The sequence below is a fragment of the Falco rusticolus genome, chromosome 9 (assembly GCF_015220075.1).
Source record: "Falco rusticolus isolate bFalRus1 chromosome 9, bFalRus1.pri, whole genome shotgun sequence".
NCBI lineage: Eukaryota > Metazoa > Chordata > Aves > Falconiformes > Falconidae > Falco > Falco rusticolus.
This window is the reverse complement of record NC_051195.1, coordinates 655,329-679,532: the sequence shown is the minus strand read 5'-3', so window position 1 is coordinate 679,532 and position 24,204 is coordinate 655,329. Positions and strand designations below refer to the sequence as shown.

The 24,204-nt window shown below is 50.8% G+C and overlaps 1 protein-coding gene across 1 annotated transcript; it reads left to right on the top strand.

Moving 5' to 3' along the window:
- The first annotated feature begins 784 nt into the window (after nt 1–784).
- Nucleotides 785–22,715, top strand: PWWP2B (PWWP domain containing 2B). The gene is made up of 3 exons (XM_037400469.1): nt 785–1,079; nt 8,579–10,232; nt 22,178–22,715. Exons 1-2 carry the CDS (start codon nt 919–921, stop codon nt 10,212–10,214), a joined length of 1,797 nt encoding a protein of 598 aa, XP_037256366.1. The 5' UTR covers nt 785–918; the 3' UTR covers nt 10,215–10,232; nt 22,178–22,715.
- Nucleotides 22,716–24,204: the final 1,489 nt, after the last annotated feature.

Here is a 24,204-nt window from a genome sequence, read left to right as displayed (position 1 = left end):
CGGCCCGACGGTGCAGCGGGCCCGGGCCCCGCTCTGCTCCGGGGCCCCGGCCGGTTTGGGCGGCTCCGGGCAGGCACGGCACCGGCCGGGCGGCACCGGCCGGCCCACACCGAGACCTGCCGCGGCGCGTCCCTGCGGGGCCGCGGGGCACCACCCGCCCGGTCCTGCGGGGTGCGGAGCCTCCCCCAGCCGCCGCGGGGCACCGGCCCTCTGCGATCGCGGACGGCCCGGGGGGGGGCGCGGAGAGCCATTTAACGTTCCCCAGCCGGGCGCGACCCTGCCCTCCGGCGTGCCCGCCGCGGCCGTGGCCGTGACAGCGGGCAGGCCAGCCCGCGCTGCCCGGCGCGACCCCATGCCGACACATGGGTACGTCACCGTGACGCCACATTCCCCGAGCGGGCTGCCAGGCGCTGGGGGAAGGGCTCCCCGCCCGGTGCCCGCCGGCCGTGGCTGCCCCGCACCGAGCCCAGCCCGGCTTTAGCGGGCGCAGCCCCCTGCCCGCGGCCCCCCCGCCACGCCGCTGCCCCCCGCCCGCGGCTGCAGAGGGAGGTCGACGCTGCGCGGCCGGCGGGTGGGGAGCGGAGCGGGAAGGGGCGGAGCGGCGCGGCGCGGCCGCCAGGGGGCGGGCGGGGCCGGCCCGGTGCGCCCGCCCCGCCCCTCCCGGCCCGCCCCTCCCGGCCCGCCCCTCCCGGCCCGCCCCTCCCGGCCCGCCCCTCCCGGCCCACGTGCGCGCAGGGCCCGGCCGGCGGGGCAGGGGGCGCTGGGCCGCCCGCAGCCGCGGGGGCGGCGCCCTGACGTCACGCACCTACGGCACAGGCGGCCGCGGGGCGCCCGCACTGTGAGGTCATCGCGCGGCGCGGCCCGGCCCGGCCCCTACGGCCGCCGCCGCCGCCGGCGGAGGAGGAGCGCGGCGGCAGCATGGCAGAGGCGGCGGCGGCGGAGGAGGCGGGGGTGCCGTCGCCACGGGTGGGCGCGTGGCTGCCGGTGCTCGTGGAGCAAATGGTGAACGACACGCTAGTGGTGACGCTGAGCTGCGGGGAGCGCCGCTTCACCGGCGTCCTGCTCGACTGCACCAAGAAGTACGGCTGGCGGGGCGGGGGGGGCCGGGAACCGCGGGGCGGGGGAGCAGCGCTGCCCGGCGGGGGTCGGCGGCCCCGCGCTGCCCCGGCCGCCGGCGGCGCTCGCTCTTTGTTCGCCGGGGCGGCCCGGCCAGGCGGGAACAAAGCGGCCCGGGGCCGCCGGCGGGCGGGAGCGGGGCCCGGGGTGGCGGGGCCGGTACCGTCCCGCAGCCGCCGGCCCCGCAGCCCCGCGTGGGAGGGAGAGCTGGGCGTCCGGGGGGCGGCGGGCCCGGCCGTGGGGGCGGTTGGGCTTCGCTGTGTGCCCCCCGCGGCGCTCCGCGGGGCCGGGCCGCTGCCCTCGCACACGGCCCGGGGCAGGGGCTGAGCGCGTCCCGGCCCGGTACCGGGGCTGCCCGCTCCCCAGCCGCCGACCTTCGCGGCGCTCGGCCGCCCTTGGCGGGGCTGCAGCCCGGCCGGTTTTGCCATTTTCTTCCCCTTTCTTCCCTCCCCCGGCCGCGGCCGGCGCCCTGTGACCGCCCTCCCGGCCGTGCCCGGCCGCGTTGCCCTTGGCTGGGCCGCGGCAGCGGTACCGGGGGTCCCGGCGACCCTCCCGGGGGGCTGGCGGGACCGGGGCACCGGCGGAGCCCCACGGCCTCCGCTCCGGGTGGGCCGGGCCCCCTCGCCCCGGGGTTGGGGGGCGCTCGCCGGTGAGCGCCGTTTCACACCAACGGCAACTTTGACACCATTTTCGAACGCCGAGGCTGGGCAGGGCCTTTCCCTGGGCTGGCCCCGGCCCCGGCTGGGGGGGGCTCGGTTCTGCCGCCTCGGTGAATGAACTACCAGGTTAGTGCTGGGCAGCAGTACAGCCAGCTGCATCCCTGTGGTTCTTCTTGGAAGATGTATGAAGCAAGAATTCTGAACTTAATTTTCATCGTTTATTTAGTTTCACGTGGCTATCCTAGAAAATTGGAGCCAGATTTTCAAAAGTATTCAGGCATCCAACTGCGTTAACAGTCTATAAACCCTGCCCGCTGCAGCCAAAGCAGGGAGCAGTGGGTACCTCCAGCCAGTGTGCAGCCAGCTGCTTCTATCTTATCACATTCCACTTGTCTCCCTCCTTAGTGACAATGTGCACGTTTTTACACCTCCACCCCAACCTTTCTCTGTGATTGTTTTTTTTCTTTCTTTCCCGTCTGCCCAAGAAAGGGCCAGATGGGTGTTTTCTCCCAGGCTTGGAGCTGCTGGTGGTAACACTGGTCTCTGCTGGGGTAGGAGCGCAGCAGGCGGCCCATGTTGTCTCCGAGGCTTAGTGCTCATTCCACTGCTGTTCTGTCTCCCAGGAGACCTGCGGCTCGGCTGGGGGCTGCCTGGACCTGCAGTGGGGATGCCGGAGCAGTGTCCTCCTTTCTGACCTGGACTGGGACAAGGAGGGCAAAAAGAAGGGGTTCTGTTGCTGTGTGTTAACTCATGAGTAAGATAGCTGCCCACATCTCCTCCCACCTGCCCCTGTAATTACAATCTCTGGTGATCAGACTCATCTGTGGCAAAAGGTGAGTTCTTGGATGGGCCCACCTGCCCCCCAGGTTACACAGAGATGGGATTGCTGCTCCCTCTTGTCACCTTAAAATAAGCTAAAACATTTGAGCAGGCCAATTTCATAACCTATTGGTACGGTAGCGCTGCTTCAGGTAGAGAAATAGGGGGAAAAAGCAGTCTGGCTTCTGGGTGCCACCTGGCACTGCATTTCCATCACCTCTTTAGGGCTGCAATGGAGCTGGAGCACATCCCGTAGAGAGGAGCACGAGGCAGAGATCTTGGCTCTCAGCAGTCTCTTGCGGCATGGGGAGGAGAGCCTTGCCCCATGGGGCTGGTGGCCAGGCAGTGGGCCAGGAGGCCTCAGCCCTTTGACTGTCGCGCAGGACCTGAATGCAGAGCAGCCCCTGAGGCTGCATCCCACCCGCGGCAGTCCTGAGCACTGACTGGCCTGCGGTGGCCATAGTAGGTCTGTGACGTGGTGGTCAACACGTGGCTGGAGAGCCATGGCCTCTGCTTGTGGCTGTCAACAGGAGTGGAGTGTTGTATGTGAAGCCAGCACCTGGCTTCCGATGGACCTGGGTGACTTTGGGTGAGCCTGGGGGGTGGGCTGCAAGCACCTTCTCCTTTGCAGCAACCTAAAATTCGGGATGCAGGAGGAAGAAGAGATCATGCTCATCACCTTAACAGCGGAATACAGGGATCAGCCTGCTAGTGGTTGGAAGGTAAATGTCGAGATGTGTCCCACAGGCAGTAGGAATTTGTCAGCTTGATGCTGAACCTCAAAGGCCCCAAGACTAGTCCAGAACAGTGGCAGAGATGTTCTCCCTCCTTCTCCCCGTTGCCCTGCTGATGGAGTGGTGTCTCAACACCTTGCACCAGGGTTACAGTGTGCTTTGCTGGTGCCGCCTGGGCAGCAGTTGGTGTGGGGCAGTGCCACCCCACCAGGGAGTAGGGCTGTGTGGACAGTGGGACAGGGCTGGCGGGAGAGGAGTGACCAGTGTGGGTTGTTTTAAGGGTACCAAAAGAGGGGAGACCCCCAAAGGAGATGGAAAGCCTATATGGTGGCTCTTTGGCTTTCTTTTGTGTTTTAAACTGTTTTTAGCATTATGCAGAAGAGGAATCTGTTTGATTATATTTTTTATTTTATTTCCTAAAATGTAGCGAGTGACGTGGGGAGTTGAGCAGGTGGCAGGCCTGCGACCCTGAGCACCCAGGCAGCCAGGAGATCCCTTTCTGCCCAGGTCCCGGCTGCCAGACTCCCGTTATTTTAGCCACAGAGGCAGGCGCATGTTAGAACCCGAAATCGCCTGCCCAGGTTTACGGGGGCTCAGCCTGCAGGCAGCTTGCGTGGGAAGCAGGAGTGGCTGCAGGCAGGAGCCTGCCTGCCTGCAGCCTGCCTTCTCCCCTGTGCACCGGTGTGCCTGCCTGCCCCCCTGTGCCTTTAGGAACAGTGGGATGTAGTTAAAAATGCATGCCTGACTTCTCAGACAGCTGTGGAATTATTTGAAGAAAAAATGGTTGTTGCCTTCTGACAGGCATCCCTTTTTGACCACAGCCTAGGCAGTGCATGCAGCAAGCACTGGTGCTTGTTATCGAGTGACTGGCAATTAGGTGCTTCTAATAAATTTACTCTTCTAGACAGTAAGCTACATAGCATCCAGGCTCGTGAGGAGATTTAAATGCATTTTGACTGCAGTTACAGTGTTTTTGATAACAAGGCTTGGCAATTTTATTGCAACTGAACTTCTAATGATTGTTATTTTTTTTAATTATGCATGAGTATAAATCAGAAGATTGTGTCTCCTGTTTGAAGCAGAGGTTGCATTGAGGTAGCTTAGCCCATTTGGCTGTGGGTGCCCCAGAAAGGAGGATTACAAACAGGGTGAAATCATAGTATTTCCTGCTGCTTGTAGTACCTGTGCATGCAGTCATGCCCCTAACTCGCAAACTCAGGCACCTTCATCTTAGTTGTGTGGGTCTATATATGCAGAATCAATAGTGACAGACAGATAGAAACAATACATTAATAACATCCAGATTTGTCCAGAAAAGTCTGGGGGATATGGAGAAATACCAATTTCACTAGCTTTCCCTATGTGGTAAAAGTGAGCTTCTCCCAGAAAGTGAAGTGTGTCAGATGAAACATTTATTGTTCTGCAGTGGGTGGAAAGACACCAGAGCTAAATCCTCTTACAAGGAGCTGTGCGTGCATGGAAGGCGGATTCAGGCTGGGTGAGGGGGACAGCAGGGGCAGGCAGCTGGCTAACACTCTCCAAGAGTAGGACTTAATTGAGAGTAGGACTTAATCGCTTTTAGTCAGCCTTCCGATGGCTGAGGGATCCTGATGGAGCTCAGTGTTTCAGTGCATCCCCATCAGGAGTGCATAGTGTGGAGGGATAGAGAAACTGAAAGCAGCCTTGGGTGATGGCGGTTCACTTGCGGTGAATGGGCTCTGCTGGCACCTGGTGATACGGTGACAAGATAAGAGATGTCTGTGCATGGCCTCTCTGCAGCTGTTCTCCTTCCCCCTGTGCCTGAGAAGGTAGTAGGTCTGGGGTGCACATAGTCTCATGGGGAGGCAGGTAAGATGGCAGAACTCTTTCTTGCCTCTGCCCATGACTGGTGTGGTAGGCAGTCTGGAAAAGGGATGATTCCTCAGCAAAACTGCTTACTTAGTCTTCAGAGACGCTTCCAGTATGAAGGAAAAGAACTAGAGGCCCCTTGGCAGCAAGCACATCCATCATCCATGCACCCTGGTTGCGGTGGTGTGCCAGGACACCCATGGGAGGTAGCTGGGGGGTACCTTACAGCAGGTTTCCGATGTCCTGGCTGGAGCCAGAGGAGCTGCAGGGGCTGGAATTTACCATGGCTACCCTTGCTGTCTGCCTGTAACAGCACCCAGCCCAGGGAGCATGGCTACTGCAGGAGGTGCTGGGTGCCCTGCCGAAGCTCCCTGAGGCAGGGACGCTTGTGAGTGCCGGCAGGGAGAGGAGGGAGCTTGTGAATTCCTGCTGCACTGCCTCTGTGCCCTGGGATCCCCAGCCCAGAACCAGGCAGGAAGGATTTGGCCACATGGCCAGCACACCTGGCTGCATATCTTGCAATTCTGAGCACCCTGTGCTGTGGCTGTGCAAAGCACAGCTCTCCCCAGTGCCACAGTATGCCACGGGGGGATGCGGGATGGCGGTGATGGGCCACCACAGCAGGATGCAGGATGCGGTGGTGGGCCGCCAGTGCCAGCACAGGAGCAGTCCTGCCGCACCACCACGCTGCAGTGGGATCTGTGGAGCTCATCTGTCCCTGCCCAGCTGTGGCCCTCCCTGACAGAGCCATTACCTGGCTGTGTGGAAGCCGCTGCCATTGAAAATTAATCTTAAGCTGTTTTGCTGTCAACATGGCAGTTTGTGTAATCCTTGAACAAGGCCAGTGGTGTATTTTCTCTCAGATAGCTGGTGCTACTGCATCTTTGGCCTGAAGAGCTGCTGAACTGGTGCCCAGGTGCAGGGTAACAATTGCGTCTGGGTGAGGAGTCGCTGCAGGATGGCAGCGGTGCGCAGGCACCCCAGTGCAGGCATGCTTGCTTCTTGCCGGGCTGCGCTCCTAGGAGGGCACTGATCCATGTGCTGCCCAGTACCAGGGTCTGCGGAAGCACGTTCCTGTGCCAAGGTGGGCCGTTTCAAACCTATCAGGGTTACCACGTGCTAATATGTTAACTTTACAAGTGTAGATCATCCCATGAGGTTAACTTTTGAGTGCTTGGCTTCTGCTGAGTGAGAAGCTTTGTGCCATGCTGGATCCTCAGGAAGGACATGGATCTGATGGACCTGCCTGCTGGGAGCCAGGCTGTGGAGGGCAAGCAGGAGCTGGGCTCGTGCCATGTGAGGAACAGAAGACTTGTATTTTTTTCTGGTGTGACCAAATTATACAATCTCACTGCATAAAGTAACCAAAATTTATAGCCAGAGCTTTGGAAATGATACCACTTTCAATTGTTTTATGAACGATGCTGACATCTTTGGCTGTACAAACTGTACTTGCTTTCTCAGTTGTCATTTGAAAGACACCTACATCCTTAGTTGTCTCAGTCTTTTGAAAAAACACCCAAACCTTAGAACAAAAACATTTTGTTCCAAATTTGTGGTTTCAACAGTTTAATCCTCTTGACTCGCCAGCATTCAAACTTAGAGCTTCCCAGTTAAACTGTCCTCTGAACAGCAAGGAAGGTCCTGCAGTCTTTGGATAATGGGAAAAGACTTTGGGAAATAAAAAGAGCCACCGCGTTACATTTCCAGGAGGGGCAGTGACGTGGGACCAGAGTCAGACTAATTCCTGCTTGCTTAGTTTATGCAAGCGTTATTTTTAAACTTGGTGGGAGTCTTCATGGAAATCAGGTGAGAGAGAGAGAGACAGTCTGTAGTTGTCTGAGGGAGGAATGAGGCCAGTGGGTGAGAGCCATATTAAATGGGATGATCCATGTTCCCCATTTTCCTGTGAGCTGCTTAAAAAAACCCAACCCTGCGTTCTTTTGGCCTCTGATCTTGGGATGGTTTGTGACCTTGGGTAGCACTGCTTTCTGCTGGTGCTCCTGGGAAGGAGACGCCCCCCACCTGTGCCTGCTGAGGGGAAGGATGATGTTTTCAGGGTCCTTCCCATGGCAAAGCGGTGCAGCCTGAGGCCAGAGCTGGGGAAGGCGTGGGGAGCCTGGCTGCCTGGAGGAGGCTTCTCTCCTGGCGAGCCCACAGCGGTGACTTTGTGCTTCCCTTGCTATGGGGATGTGTGCCCAAGTGGGTACCTTCAGCTTCTCTTTGGTGTGCTTCTGTGTAATGGCTGCCAAAGTCCTTCTCTCTAACTCCACCAAGAAACTCTTCCCTTGCTCAAGGAAGGGCCCCTCCTAGGGGCTGGAAAGAAAACGATGGCTAGGAAGGAGGGAACTGGGAATGTAGCATCCTAAACTAAAACTAATGTTTGGTCTGTAGCTGTTCTCCATCTCTTTGTGGCTTCTTCATGACTCACCTATGCAGCATTCAGTTATTATTAAAGAAACTGAAACACTTCACTGATGGTGTACCCTCTACAGAAGTATCTCTGGAAGGCCAAGACAGGGACCATTGCCCATTCTGAGTCAGTGTTTCAGGGCAAATATTTGTCCAAGTGCTGTGTTAGCATAATATTTCTAATGTCAGGCCAAGGGCATAAATCCTGGTGCAGAAACTCAGAGACGTGAATTGCAGTTGTGAGTTTCTGTTCCAGAGGATTTGCTTTTGCCAATATCTGTGCAAGATACTGTGTCCAGACTTTGGTAGCTTGTAATGAGACTTGGCATTGAACAAGACTGTATCATTCTTCATCTTGCTGTTCTGAAGTAGTAGTGTATTCATTATTTTTACAAATAAAGTGATGTATGGAGAGACTGGGGGTAGGGGAGCGGAGCTGTGTGTACCAATGAACCTGTGGCTTGAAAGTGCAAGTTACCCATCCAAGTCAAGATGTTCTGATTTTGAATGAGAAGCTGAAAAATCAGCCATGCAAGTATAGTGTGAAGAAAGGAAGTTTAATAGCTCCCAGAAGGCTTGCATAATCTGTATCACAGCCCTCCTCGTGGCTCTTCCAGCCTGCTGATAAAATAAACTGCTTTGCATGATAAAACTTAAAACTTCTTAGAGCAAAACTTTTTGCAAAGAGGTCATGGAAGGTGGAGATTTTGATCTCTATGCCTTTTCTGGCAGAAGAGTTCCTAAATTTTGAGGTGCTGTTATTTCTGTCAGTGGCAGAATTGGCTGCCTTCCCTTAAAAAATCCAGGAAAAATGTTGCATTCTTAGTATGTTGAAGTTGTGGAAGGGCTTTCTTGTTGGTTTTGTGTTTTTTCTTCATTTTTTTTTAAGAAACTAGCATGTTTCTTCTGTACAGTCTTACCAGAGAAGCACATTGCAAACATCCTGACTTTTTGTCTCTTTCCTTCCCTGTCCTTTTTGCCCCATTTCAGGTCTGGATTATTTTGTCTGCCATCCTCCTTTCCCAAGCCCGAGGACCCTCCTGCTGATGCCTGCGCTAACGGAGTTGCTGATGGCAGAGATGCTGTGCAGGGTGAGAGGGAGCCGCAGCCCTCTGGTGAAAAGCCTCCCAAAGGAAATGGTGATGAACAAGTGCCCCCCCTCCTGCCTCCCCCGCCACCTGGCAGCCTTCCTCCTTACCCCCCCTACTTTGAGGGAGCTCCCTTTCCCCGTCCGCTGTGGCTGCGGCACACGTACAACCAGTGGGTTCCTCAGCCACCGCCACGGACTATAAAGAGGACGAGGAGACGCTTGTCGCGGAATAGAGACCCAGGAAGGCTTATCATGAGCACTATCAGGCTGCGGCCGAGGCAGGTGCTCTGTGAGAAGTGTAAAAACACCTTGAACCCTGAGGACATGAGCGCAACTAGGCAGAACGCTAAAACCAGGAGGAAGCTGAGCATTCAGGACAAAGAGCAGAAAAAACACAGTGATTCCAACTACATGGAGAAAAGGAACAAAAGAGAAAAGAGAGAGGATGACAAGTTTTCTGGGGAACTAGTGCATCGAACGCCAGTTATAAAAATATCCTACAGTACTCCACAAGGGAAAGGTGAAGTTGTAAAAATCCCTTCCCGGGTTCATGGCTCAGTCAAACCGTTTTGTCCAGAACGAATATTGCAGAATGGAAGGGAGGACCAAGAGGAGACCAGGGACACTGAACGGTGTCGAGAAACCAAATGTTTAATGGACAAGTCAGCAGGCAGCCAGCTTGCTTCCATTCCAAAATTGAAGCTCACGCGCCCGGTGCATTCCAGTGCGGATGTCCCACCCCCAAAGATACGGCTGAAGCCCCATCGCATAAATGACGGTCAGAGTGTTTCAATTTATAAAGCAGAACTTATTGACGAAATAAATGTCCTTCAGAACAGAAGGGAGTCCAATCCTGGCACATTTTACAACGATGAATCCACAGACAGAAGTTTAGCTGAAATATCTTCAGGTAGTTCAGGTGAAGATGACGACTTTAAAAGATTTCCCCAGGGTAAAGATGGACATGATAACTTGGCTTTCCTTATGAAATATCGTAAAAGAAAAGCAGATTCTTCTAGTTTATCAGTGTGTAGTAATGACAGTCTAGACGAGTCCAAGTCTTCTAGTTCAGAAGTAACATCACCAGAAATGTGTGACTTTTTGCCTGGTGATGATGCATCTGTCTCTTCATCTTCAAAAGATGAGCGTAAAATTGTGCCACCACTAACAGTTAGACTGCATACCCAAAGTGTGTCTAAATGTGTCACAGAAGATGGAAGAACTGTTTCTGTGGGGGATATTGTTTGGGGTAAAATTCATGGTTTTCCATGGTGGCCAGCACGTGTTCTTGACATAAACCTTAGCCAGAAGGAAAATGGGGAACCTTCATGGCGAGAAGCTAAAGTATCGTGGTTTGGTTCTCCGACGACTTCATTCTTATCGGTTTCAAAACTCTCTCCTTTCTCTGAATTTTTCAAACTGAGATTTAATCGCAAGAAGAAAGGGATGTATCGGAAAGCTATCACAGAAGCTGCGAAGGCAGTAGAGCATCTGACTCCAGAAATAAGAGATCTCTTAACACAGTTTGAGACATAACTTTGCCTCCAGTATCAGGTGAGTGCTTGTTGGACTACTGCTTCCCATAAATAAACTTGTTGTGTTTTTTAGTCTACATTCCACTGTTAGTTTGGATTTGTTTTTCCTTAAAAATGGAGGTTGACAATTGTTAAATGCCTGGTTGTTGGTGATAATTTCAGTTTTAGTTCCAAACCTTTGGGGGGGACCGTGGGACCTGGAGCCCAGAGGGGAGTACAGAGCAGTTGGCATGAAGAAGCAAGCGTCGTTGGTTCAAAGAGCTAATAAAATTGTAGCCGTGTATTAGTGCTGTTTACAGCTAGCATGTGGTGAGTATTCAGGATACTTCATTTGCATCAGAACTAATCTGGAGCCCTGGCTGAAAGGCTGATAGCTAGTAGAGTTTAAGTTTCTTTGAAATATCTTTTGGTTTAAAGAACTGAAACCTTTCTTGGAATTGAGATTATATTTATCGCATCTTGGTACTGATGCCCAGCAGTTACCTTTAACAGTTAAGGGCCCTTGGATACCCTTTGCTCCCCTGCAGTTTCTCTGACCCCTCTGGTAAGGATCTCTTGTGAAGGCCTCTTCCCTGTGGCTCTTCAAAATGATTGTACCAAAAACGGTCTTTAGCTGAGGAACAGAGTTTCAGTTATTTTGCACAGCACTTGAGGTTTCACTTGTGTCCAAAACATCGGTGCATTGCTGAGGAGTGGCCTGGATCATCAAATTAAATTCTTTTGGCCTTTACATGCAACTTCTTTGTTTGAGGACTTAGGTGGGAGCATAAATGTGGGAGATGATTCTTTATAATGCCTCCACATTTTGCTTTTACTGTTGCAAGCATGGAAGGGGATGGGACTCCCTTTCTTAACAAACAATCAAAACTTTGCCCAGGGTGAAAGTTTGATACCTAAAAATACGGGTTGTGGTGTAACTGGGAATAGAAATACCGTCTGTAACTTCAGTTTATGCTGCCTACTACACTGCCCTGAGTGAAGCCCATGGGAAAAATCCAGCGACTTGAATAAGATCTAGAGTAGTTTTGCTACCTTTCAGTTGTCTCTATCAAGACAAGACTTCATCTGTGATACTGTTAAAGAAGGGGTGGGATTAACTTTTTGTCTGAAAACCTTAACTAATCATTAGGAAGAGTCTTGTCAAAGGTCTTGCTTTATGCAGTGTGGTTCATTATGTTATCCCCTAAATCTTTCTGCTCTTTATCATGCTAGGACTGCATGTACGCGAGCCAGTATGGCTCCTGCTGTAGACTGTTCTTTTCCATCTAAGCTTTTGTAATGCAGTGAGATTATGATGGTCAGTGCTCATGTAATCCTGAGGAGGGAGAAAAGATTATTTTTTTTTTCATACCCTCTGTTGTGAGACTTCACCACTTGCTTAAGTGTGATGAAGGACTTGCTTTGCTTGAATTATTACTCCATCTCAGCAAGCCTGGCTGGTGTAAATAATCAGAACGTGGCATATCCACTCTGTGTGCTCAAGGTGTCTGGACAACGGGATGCTCAAGCAACTGAGAATGTCTTAACTGCAGCAGCAGCATTTAAGCTTCATCCTTGATTGTGTTCTTTCAAATGCAGCTTAACTCTGGCTAAAGATTTTGTTGTATCAAGAGTGTTTGGGTTGGACCGAAATTCTTATTAGCTAGATCTGGAGTATAAATAAACTGGGTGCCCAGAATACGCTGGCCTTGCCAGTGGAAGAATCATGGTCAAAATCCATTGCTCCTGTACGATCAGTGCTCTATTGAAAGGAGCAGCAAGGCTTCATCCTTCTGAAGTCTACACTGTGTGTGTGCATGCAGTTGGGGATGGCTTTAGCAGAACGGGTGTAGTCACTGTTACGGACAGCTGTCAGTGCTGTTGTGAGCTCTGGGTCGGCTGGTGTGCCATGGCAGGTGGCTTTTCAGGAGGAGAAGGGGCAGGGTGAAGCAGTATCCAATCCTTCGGATCAGTCAGATTGGCCATACCAATGTGGAGCAGAAAAGCATGTAGCCAAGAGGAGCTCAAAAGTCCAGACCTGGAAGTCAAAATGGGAGGATGTTTTCCCAGTCCCATGTTAGCCTAAGGAGAACGCTGCCTGTACTTACCGGTAGGACCATGGCAGATGTGGTGCTAATGGTCAGACCTGGCCATGAGATGTGGGTGAAAGGCTGTGGGGCAGGGCCTCAGGAAGGAGAAGCAGCACCTGCTCTGGAGGAGAACTGGGTTAGCAGACACGGTGGGTATCTGTGCTATAGGTACAGAGCAGGAGGGGCGGAGGCAAGTCTGTAAAGTTGCGGAAAGAACAACATCCTGAAAATGATAGGAAGAATGGAATGGCCTGGATTAGACCAGACCTTTCCTTCCCTCTGTACTCTTCAGCCAGACCTCTGCATGTATATCACAGAATCACAGCATGGTGGGGGCTGGAAGGGCCCTCTGGAGCCCACCCCGTCCCACCCCCTGCTAGAGCAGGGTCCCCCAGAGCAGGCTGCACAGAGCCACGTCCAGGCGGGTTGGGGTGTCTGCAGAGCAGGAGAACGCCACAGCCTCTCCGGGCAGCTGTGCCCGTGCTCACCCTCACAGCGCAGAAGCTCTTATATGTATAGGAATGTCTATAGGTATATCTAACACATATCCCATTTCATTGGCCTCCTTCAGCTGGCTTTCCACAGGTAATTTTCTGCTTTGCATGTGTCTGAGGTGAGCTGCCAATGCAGTCTGCCTGTCTGGAGATGACATGATAGTTGGAAAAACAGCTGCGGTTGCTCAAAACTAGAAAAGCGGAACAAAACAACTTCTTGTGTGCCATATGTCACATTTACATAGGTCCCCGGTTAGACCAGCATGTGTAGTGTTTGGGTGCATCACTTACAAAACAACTCACTATTTCGAAGACTTGTCTGTACCCAGTTTTCTCCATTAAGGAGGATTGAATTTTGTTGTTTTCCTTGAACTTCCCTAAGGTAAAACTGAAATGTTTCTTTGAGTTGCTCATCAACTGTTCTTTCCTGAAGGGTGTAACTTATATTTTCACTAATTTTTGCAGTTCCTGAGTCCTAGGACCATGGTGACATTTGAGCTACGGTTAAAATACCAAAAAGCTTTGCAGCCTTTTTCAAGGCAGTACAGCCTTGTATCTATTAAAGGTACTTTCTAGGAGCAGGTGCCTGACTGGCAATATTGCACGTTGCCGATGTAAAATCTGTTGTGCTGTGACCAGCAGCAGCTCCGCGAGGGCTTGTTGTGGGTAGCGCAGAGCAAGAGTCCCGGAGGTGCCTTCAGCAGCAGCGCTTTGCTGGCGCCGTTTTTGCTAATCCTGGGCGCGGCAGAAGTTTGTGACTGTTGATGCTTTCTGTTGTGAAACTTTAGTCTTCTGCCGTGTGATGCTGTTCTGCCAGTGTGGAGGGTAATTACTGGGAAAAAAATGTATAAACAATTCAGGTGATTTGTGGATGCATATAAAACTGGAACCGGTTGGATTACTTTTTTTGAAAAAAAAACCACCTTGGTTTGGGTTGGAAAAGCTGTTATGGTCACTTCATGGTTTTATTATTTTGTCCTTATACTTTTTTGCAAAGGAAATACTCTATTGAAACCCTGTCTTTAAGTGACTAGTAAAACAAGTTTCTGGAAAAACGACAGGCAGACTTAACAACTCTTAAAACTCAAATTTGTAAGACAATCTTGTTTTAGAGTAGTGCCAGGAGGAAAAATGCCCACTCAGCATCTTCTCATGCCATTTTGTAGCTTCTACCCGTGTGCCACGTCCAGAGAGCCGTTGCACGCTGTAGCTGGGTGCTTGCCATGTTACTCCTTTCTGGTTTGAAAGCACCAGATACTGGCTCACCTCCGCTCCTCGTGGTTTTGGGACCCCAGGCCTCCGTTGTTAGCAGAAGGTGGCTGTGCCCAGGCCCAGGGCTGTGTTAGTGTCGGGATAATGGGCTGCTTGACTGGCCTGGGGAGGCGGATGGGGTGGGAGCCAGGGCACGGCCCGATCCTGCGCTGGGGCTGCCGTGGGCAAGAGGAGTGCTGAACTCTGGGGGCGCTGGTGCCGCAGAGGTGGCCGGGGGAGCTGAGGGCACAGTTCAGCATGCTGCCACGCATACCAGGAGAAGGCCAGAAGAAGATGAGACTGATGTTCAGCAAGTCGCCATGTCACCGGGGACGGACATCTCTGAGCTGCTGGCCTGGCATGGCACTGGGAGCCCGGTGGGATATGGTGGCTGCCCATGCCCTGAGCTCCTGATGCCCCGTGGCAGCTGTCCTTCCAGTCCATCCTGATAGAGGTGGCTTTGGTTCCCCCTCGTTCCTGCAGCATCCTTCCTCCCTCGCCTGTGTAACTGCCTGTGTGACTCTGCTATGCGCCTGCTTGGATGCTCGTGATGCTTTTGGCTGCAGGACTCTTGTCTCCAGAGTTGTTTCAGATGGTCAGAAAGTCTTCTGAGAGCTGGAATGTTGCCTGTGGCGTACTGAGTGCTTGTGTCTCCATGTGTGGGACCTTCTCCGAGAGCTGGTCCTGCAGGTTTCGACACTCCCACCTTGACTTTTTTTCCTTGGGAATAAAATTATCCCTTGTGCTTTTGCATTTTGGTTTTTGTTCACTTTCAGGAGCATGACATTTGAGCTTACACCTATGTCAGCTTCAAGTTCCTTGAGTCAAGCATCTTCCATGGTGATGAGCACCCCAGCTTACTTCTGGTTTTATAACCAAGAGGTTTGCTGGCACAGCTAGGGTCTTGCGTTCAGCCACCGGGTAGATGTGGTGGATGGGTGCGTGATGCAGCGTACTGAGCATGCTTCTGGGCTGGAGGGGACCCCCTGCACAGGGCAGGGACAGACCCTTCGAGGCTGGTGTGACACGTGTGGTGTTGGGAACAAGCAGCCCATGGGGTGCAGGAGGGAAGCAGACCTGTGTTTCCTAAGGCTGCCCTGTCCCTGCTCCAGGGAACACATCATGTGGTGGGATCGGGGGCTGTTCAAGGGATGTGTGTTGCTCCGACCCTCCTGCATGGTAAGGGTGTTGGTCTGTGCAGGAACAGGGCCCTTGGCAAGCTGAGCAAATCCAAGTCTTTTTTCTTTTTTTTTTTTTTTTTTCTGTCCTGTCATCCTCCCGAATGGTTCCTCTTAATCTCCTTTCCCTGCCCACAGTTTTTTCATGCAGTAAAGCTTTTTACAAAACCTGCTTGTAGGTTTTCATATAAATCTGCATGAAACAAGTTTAACGTATGTATATTCATTTACTTTTTCAGTCTGGAAAACCCTTTCTTTAACCCCAAACCATGGTGGTGGAATCATTAAACTTGAAAATACTGAAGGTTTTAATTTTACTGCTATTAGATTAATAGACTCTCAGTATTGGTACATTTAGCCATTCATCATAGAAAGCACACTGCTACTATGTACAGCAAAATCAAAGCTTGTTGCATACTTGCTATATATAGTAAGCTCTAATGTAAAATTTGGATCGTTGGGTTATGACTTCACCTTCAAAGATGTTCAGGGCTTTATATGTGCATGTAGCCAGTACTGCTTGCCAGCAGTTTTTGAAGCAACATAAATCACTGCTTTTTCCTTTCACCCCTTCTCTTCTGCTCTACCAATGGCACAAAAACCTTATATAACTTTATATAAAGTTCAGGTGATGATTGCTGTGATAGCTGAATTTCTAAAACCACCTGCCTGATCACATGAAATATTTCAGCCCAGGAGATGAATGCTTGAGATTTTTCTTGGCCTCGTTTCTAGATGGTTCAGTCAACTAAAACCAAGCATCCAACTTAATTGCTGTTTCTCAGTCTTCCTCCAAACAGTTCGGCGTCAGCGTCTCTGCATACTAATGCAAAGTAGGAGAACAAGTCTAAAGTAGACTGCATTGCATATTTGTGTGCCCCAGCGCTGGATGTCTGGAGCTGCACGTCTGGTGACATCCCACTGATTTTCCTGTTCCTCAAAGCACTTGCACGTTTGGCTTGTGACCACTGTGACTGCATTTGGAGACATTGAGATCTGTGCTGCTTCTCCCTTGTTTGTGCCATCTGTTGCCCCTCTTTCCCTCCGCTCTCTACTCCCAGGCGTATTTTTTGGAAATGCCAGCAGGCCATACATTGTGCTATTTCTAACCGCACACGAGCTGCGCGGATGCCCAAGAATGCTATCTGCTTACGTGAGCTGTAGCTTCAGCTGCCGAAGGAGATTTGTATCAACTGAAGGGCTTAACAACTCCTTTGGAAGCACAGCGAGCTGCTCTCTGGACTGAGGTTCTCCAAGCCCTATCTGGACCTTTAAGCACGTCCTAGTCATGCAGAGCAGCCCCCTCTGCAGCACAACTTCCCAGGGTGGGAGAGACTGGCTGTGTCTGTGTGGTGGGGAGAGGTGTCTGGATGAAGAGCCTGGAAACCTGTTTCTTTGAAAACTTTTAAAAATGATACAAAAAATTGAATTTCTGTAGCTTTTCCTTAATTGCATCTTCTTTACTTGTTTGGTTTTTAAACTCAAATGGAGCTGTTAAAACTGCGACTATGATTTACCTTTCCACACCAAGCAGGGTGAGTTCAGTGGGGGGACCCTGGGCAGAGGGGGCTGCCATGCGGTTCGGAGCCAGCCGTGCTGCTCGGCCGAGGGGGGAGGCCTCTGGCCTCCGCCTGAGGCTCAGAAGTGCATCCTACTTGTGCTGCGGTTGAGCAGATCTTTGCAGAGTGTGGAGCACCTCCAAGCTGCACATACTGAAAGCCTGCTTTGGGCCGAGGGAGGAGTAGGGGATTTTTGAAAGCTGAGGGACAGCTCTGTGTGGAAAAGTGCTTGTTACTCTGAAGGAGGAGTGCGCAAGGTCTTCATGCAGTAGCTGTGTGGTGTTAGTGGCACATGCAGCTGCTTGGCTGGTCAGGCCTGGTGACACAGATATTTCCCCTTTTAATGCTCAGGTGTGAAAGGCAGGACTTTAAACCCAAAAATCAATGTGAAGACTCTTAAATGCTGACAAACTTGCCAACTGTTAGCCCTGATACTGTTTTTTCCCTAAGTGCCCATTGCTGACATTGGGATCGAGGTGAATGGGAGTGTGTGGGCTGTGTGACAAACTGACTTCTCCCTAATAACAGACTTGAGGAAGCTGCCTGTGTCCTGCAAACTAAGTGGGGATGAGCTGGTGCCTGCTTTAGTTTTTTAAAATCTGCTTGATGCATCTGTTTTGCACTCTGTAGGTACCTTTACAGAATATGTGAGCTTTGTATTAACTAGTTTATGAATTTGCACATCCCAAGATTCTGTACATCTGAAATAGGTGTTTCGTGTCCGACAGTGATGACAGAGATGGGACTTAATACCTTGACTTCTGGAGTGCTTGTGCTCTTCATACCTACAGTCCCTGCACCCTGATCTCCAGCTTTTCGATCAGTTGGAAAGTGCTCAGTTTTCCTTGTGCCATCTGTGCCCCAGAGCAGGACCAGCGAGGGATTCTGCCACACACACCACTGGTGATGTCCATCTTGTCATCCTTGATGAGGGCAAGGGCTGTGTCTCCCAGCCATCCCAAGGCCACTGGGCTGGCCCCGGTGCCTGTGGGCAGCAGAAGGCTCTGTGTGCTCCGTCCCTGTGGATGCAGCATGGAGTGAAGGTCCATGTGTGGCTCCTTTGCCTGTGCAAGCGAACATGACTCATCTCACTGTAGCAAGAGGGTCACAAATACTCTCCGGCATCTTGTGCCTGAGCCTTTCCCACATGAACTCCGTCAGCTGCCCTGCATTAGTTGTATAATCATCTCTTGGTCACTGGGTATGCATGTCTCTCTGGAAGGGAGGAGCTGGATATTTTTTTAATGAAGGCTTTTTTTCATTAAGTTGATTAATTTCTGAAGGAGTGAATGCTTTTAACTGATGTACCAGTTGCTGTTTAATCTGCATTAGATTCTTGCTATTGGAGGATCAGAGAGACTTGTTTTCATTAGAAAGCATATTTCCTGTGTGCTCTCTGCAGCTGAAGAAATTAATTGTAGCAAAATTACTTGTTTAACTTGCCTTATGAATGGTGACTTGCTCTATTTTCATGCAAGCCAATAATCAGAGCCTTTTCTTCATGCAGAAAGCAACCCTGTCAGAAAACAGAAAACCTTTGAACCTGATACAGGAGTTCTCATAGAGGAGCTTGGGTGGTGGAGTTTATTATTGGTGGACATAGCTATCAGCCTGTTCAAGTCAGCTGGATCCTGTTGCCTTGGGAGTTGGAGACGGTTCCAAAACCCTGCCCAGTGGGTCAGGGATAGGGGTCCTGGCTACCACCCAGGTAACCCCCTCCTGCCCCGGCCCTGCTCCCACTGGAGGAGAGCATGGGATGGAAGGACTTCCCAGGACTGCTGCCAGCAGCAGCCTCTCTGCCCTTCCCCTCGCCTTGTGCTGGTGACGTGGGCTGTTAAGCAGGTACTGCCTTTAGAAACAGAGCCCTGTGGGAGCCAGTCGGCTGCCTGTTGGAGGTCCTCTGGGTCCCCTGGCCCCTCACCCTCCTCCTCAGGGCTGTGGGAAGATAAGGCCCTGAGCTCAAGACAGGGCCCCTTGAGAGGGGAGATACCAGGAGGAAGGCTGATTTGGTGATGCTCAATTACAGCCTGCTGCTAATGGCATTATGATTAGAAAATACACCTCAAAATAAGCTGCTTGTGTGGACAAAATGAGCAGGCTTCTTGCTGCCATTGCTTCCCAGCCTGCCAGGACATGCGGGATAACCAAGGGGCTTGTGCCACTTGGGGCTGCAGCCGGTGAGGGTTTCAGTGCCGCAGCGCTCCAGGGCTTTCCAGAGAAGCCATCTGAAGGAGATGGGTTCCTGGCTCTGGCACACATGCGTGTCTCTTGGTCTTCACCTGGAGCTAGTCTGAGTGCTGCTGCTGCTGGTACAGCCCTGGGTGCCTGGTGGCATACCAGTGGACGCAGGAACCCCTTCAGTGCCGCATCTGGTAGTCTCACGAAGGCAAAAGGCGCAGGGCCCGGGATGCTCCCCGTGCTGCAGCATCTCTGCGGGAACTAGGCATGTCCTGCACCTCTCACCTGAAGGTCAAGGTGCGTGTGCCCTGAGCAGGGCAGAGCTGGTGTGAGCGGTGTCCCCACGCATTGACATCCTCGGGATGCAGTAATCTCAGAAGACAAATTGGCTTTCTGCACTCTGCTGCAGCTGTTAAATCTGAATTTGTGAATGTCTCTCGTAGATCCAAAACTTCATTTTTTTAAATTATGAATAAGCACTTGGCTTCAGGAGAGCTTTCTTGGCTTCCCTTTTGACACACAGCTTAGCACACAGACTGCTAGATCATGCCATTGTCCTGAGTCAGTCAGTGTGTTATGTATTCATTACTCATACGTGTGTCGAGGCTACAGCAATGTCCAGAATGTAGCATTTAAGCTGTTGCTCCATCTTGAAGATATTTTCTTTTCACACAAGTCTCTGAAGTTTTCCAGCACCGAAGAGAGAGTGTATGGGTGACTGTCACTGCATTGCTCCCCTGGAACACATGTTGAAAACTCCTGGGTCTGCTCAGGGCATTGCTTAAAACAACACCTGAGCTCTCACGGGGGGGGCGGGCCTTGGACCCCTTGCTGAGCCTGGTCTGCGGAGCCCTGTGTTTCCAGGCCAGGACCACCTCCCGTCCATCCCCAGGCACAAGGAGCTGAGCAAGGTGGTGAGGTTTCCACATTTTGAGACGTGGAGCATCAGCTGTTTTAAAGCAGTTTGCCATTTCACCAGTGGAACCTGCTGCTCCCAGAGGAGACAGTCCCCACTCTCTGGCCCAGGTAATGTCATTGAGCAGCTGCAGTTCGGCCTCATCCCTGTCCCTGCGATGGGGGAGATGGGCCGGCGTCTGCCCTTGCGCAGGCAGAAGGCTTTGCTGGGAGCTTGTTTGGCATCTTGCATCTGTTGTGATGCTGCCTTCCTCCAAGTGTGAAAATATACTAAGAATAAAACCAGCCTGAGGGCTTGTTGTTACCTCCTCAGCAAGGAAATGCATTTTTTCCTGTTTAGACCAAATACTCTCAATCTGTGATCTGTCTCTAGAGGGTCAGCTTTTTGCAAAAAACATTTGAGGCATGTTCTGCCAAGTCCATGGACCTCACTAAGGCTTTGGGAGTTGTAAGATAGTAAGCCTGCAAGTGAATTTGTTGCATGCTCTTAAATCTTGCCATTCATCAGAAGGCAAAGGGATAGATTCTCCTGCACGATTAAGTATAAATTTATACTCTTGCTGACTATAGATAAGAGCCTTGTTGTGAGACATCACAGTTTCTTGGGAGTGGGATGATTCTGCGAGATACTGAAGGAGTTTATGAAACCTGATTGCCACCCTTTTCTGGAGTGTAGGTTTTAGGGCAGATGTTCATGGTGTATTGAATCAGCATTTTTGAAGTCTCAATTGTGTGGGCAATACTGAAGATCATTCTGGATGCTGAGTCTGGGTAAATCAGTGTCGCTTGTGGTTCCATGCCTGCAGGAGAAGTGCTGCTGCGTTTTCAGCAGCGTTGGAAATGTGATCATCTTCCTGTGTTTGGTGTTGGTGCTCTTGGCTTATTGTGTTCTGTATTTGTAAGTTGCAAACCTCAACTGAGAGGGATTTTTAAAGGTCTTTGATCTTTTGCTTCATAGCATTAATCCTGTTTGTCAGGAACGGATTTGAGCCTGTGTTTCCTGTGGTTCAGACTCGGCCATGTTAGTTGATTTGGCACGGATGTGTGCTAGGGCCAGTCAGGCTTTTGAACTGGTTTAAAGTGAACTGCGTTTGAAGTGTGGTGTAGCAATGCTTTTGCAGTTGGGAAGTGTTAAGTGTAGATCTGTCTCCATGCCATTTTCTTACTCATTTCTGTCTTATAGAGTTGCTTCACATGTCTTCTAGCTTCTTCGCTTGATCTTGTAGCCAAATGGATCCATCCTTTGAACTCTTCCAAGGCTTCCACTGTGTAACCTGACTTACAGAGCCCGTGCAAGTGCATGTTGCATGCAGGCGTACAAATGAGGATGCCTCTCTTGCTGTTTTTTGTTTTGACAGGCACATCCCTCTCCAGTAGATGTTGTCTTTTCAAGCCTGACGTTTGCCCTTTTGCCCTTCATCTTAGTGGCTGGTGTCTGGCGAGGAGGCCAGATGACAGCAGTGTAACACATCAGGCGTGGGTAGCTTCATTACCTTTTGGTACCTGTGATTCGGAGCATGTACTTTTGCACTTCTGAATTCTGAACAAGCATCTTGCATGCTCTTATCGCCTGCAGGCTGGTCAGTCATGGCATGGTCTGATGCACTCGGATTCAGCCTTCTTCAGATGGCTGCGTGGGAGGGGAGCAGCGTGTGGTCCTTGGAGAGACGCTGGCCATCCCAAGGGCTCCGCAGTGCTGCCATGGCACGTGCTTGCTTCTGCGGCCTGGAATGAGCAGTGGGCAGGGGAGCCTGTGGCAGGTGGGGGGTCCGAGGGCAGGCAGGGTGTCTTTTACCTCTGGAGGCAGAGAAGGTGGCGTGGCTGCTCTGCCTGTTCGTTAACTGGACTGGAGCACTGCAGCACCAGTCAACGTCTTGAGCAGTTGCAGGTACTTAGGAAAGCTTCTGTATGGCTTGCTCTCAAGGGGAAAATAATCCTGTTTTATAGATCATGCTGGAAAAGTGGAGGCAGATGTTCTTCACGTGGTGTGCTCTGTAGGGACTCGTGGCAGATTAACCTACAGTAACCCACCCTGAACGGGGACTTCAGAGTCTTTAAGCCAGAGACTGAAGATTTATTATCGTCACTGAAATTCATATCATGTCTGTGTTGGAGAAAATTCCCACTCTTACTTTGGGTTTGTTAACTTGACAAGTTTCTTCCAAAGCTGTAGCTGCTGCTGGTTTTGCCTGCCGGGCCAGCTGGGAGCAGGAGAATTCCTGGCTATATTTAGAGGAAACCCGGAGCGTGTGCCTCGCTGCTAATGCTGGTCCGTTCTGTGCCGCCTGCAGTAACCTCTCCCTCTTTCACTTTCTTCAAGGTAACAGAAGATAAGAGCACAGCTGTTCTCCTAGAGGGTCACGAAGTCTGTAATCATCCTGACATGCTCCCCAGGAGAATCTGGAGGTTGCCGTGTGCATGGCAGGAGGAGGAGTTTCCTTGTCAGATTGCACTGCTTTTCATCTGGGACAGGTGACAGGCACCGGGATGTGGAGTTAGGAGACTCTTCTGGTGTGAGGCTGGCAGGAAAGTCTTAAGGATATCTTACCCTAGGATAAGAATTTGATGAGTTGTACGGCCATGAACTAGGAGAACAGCAAAAACCACAACCTGGAATGTATTTATTACTTAAAAGTTAGCTATTCTTGATAAAATCCCAAAAAATATTGCTGCTGCTTATTTTACTTACAGATTTCACACACTTGTTAATTTTAAAGCTACCAAACTTTTACTCAATACTGTACTCTGAGAAATGTAATTGGAGCAGGACATGCAATAGAATGAAATCATTGTAGTGTCTTAAGTACAATGGACTCACTTTTGTGTCTATTAAAACTTGGAAAATGTGCAACACATAACTATTGGCTGTCATTGCATATGTTAAAGCTTTTTCATGTAATTTACTGCAGACCTGAGAGAATCAATGTTTTCAGGTATGTGAGCAAGCAGTCAGCTGCTAACTTGTATGGGTTTGTGTCCTAAACGTATGCTTTCTTAAGTCACCTGAAACAGCAGGCAGCACAGTCTTGGCTTGCTCACGGTGCTTGCGCAGAGGTGGGTGGTTAGCCTGACGGCTCCAACTGGAGAGCCAATTAATGTTTTCAACTAACTTGTGTTCACACCTAGTCAACAAGTGTAATTCAAGACCCCTTGAACACATGTTGTTGGATAGAAAGGATCTTCATCCTTACACATGACCAGAAGTGATTAGCAGTCTCTAAAAAACAGAAAACAAAGAGCTTTTGTACCAAATTTAGAATACAAATGGTTTACACACTGAAGTGACCTATGGACAAGGTTTTGTAACTGTATTGGTTAATTTTTTTGTTTTCACATTAGTCAAGCTTTCCTTTGGTTTCCCTCAGTCTAGAAACATCAGTTTGTGGTAATCTGTTGCTTCTGACGCTGGAGAAGACAGTTCAGAGTTGTCCCTGCTAGGTGTAATGTTGTCTGCATGTAGAAGATTGCCTGTGAGCTACAGGGTCGTTACACAGATTCTGCTTCCTGCTTGTCCTTCATCTGTTGCAGCAAACACTGTGATAAACTTGTCAAATTAGAAGAACGAGCGGATCGGAAGACATACAAGCTTGTGTTTTCCAGGTTCAAGCTGGTTTATATTGTGGTCTTTTGAATGTCTGCGAGAGAGGTCAGAGCTTCCCTTTTCTGTTTAACAACAACGAAGTTCAACAAGAAGAGTTAAACACCAAAAAAACCCTTCTGCTGAATCTCAGTAAGAGCATACAGTGAGTCAAATATGCTTCCCTTAAAACAGTTGGAAGACAGTGGTGCAAAACATGCAGGCTAAAATGCAACGCTGGACTAGAACATCTGTCTCTCAAGACTGATTTTGGCCACCTCTGCAAACAAATCAATAAGCTTCCTGTTTTCCAAAAATAAGTATTAAAAGGACAGCAGTATATAGCAAAGGAATGTGTTCCTGCACCTTGTGTAAAGCCTTTATGAAGCAGTTGTTTACCTGGGCATCTGCTTTGCCCATCTCCAAAGCAGGCTGCTTGGCTGGCAAAGATGCTCTTGTGCAGTGAGTACTCCCACTCATGGAGAAAACAGTTCTACCTTTCTTTGCCCCTGTCTGTCTGTCTTCAGGAGTTTCTTTGTGGGTTGTTTTTTCCCCCCCCCTAGCATCTTCTCAAGCTAGGCCTAGGATTTGCTGATGGCTATGTGAGGTAGTTTTTGTTCTCTGTTCACACAGTTCTTTATTGTACAAAATCCCTGCCAAAAAGTGTTGCCAAGCTTTTTTGGCTGTAGCATTACAGCAGTTTGCTGAAGGGAGTTACAAGCAGCCTTCTGTCCATTTAAAAACATAAATTTAAAAAAGGCAAACAAAAA

Coding starts and splice junctions, on each gene's coding strand:
- PWWP2B (XM_037400469.1), top strand. CDS start 919: ATGGCAGAGGCGGCGGCGGCGGAGGAGGCGGGGGTGCCGTCGCCACGG. Junction 1,080..8,578: donor CTGCTCGACTGCACCAAGAA/GTACGGCTGGCG, acceptor GCCCCATTTCAG/GTCTGGATTATTTTGTCTGC.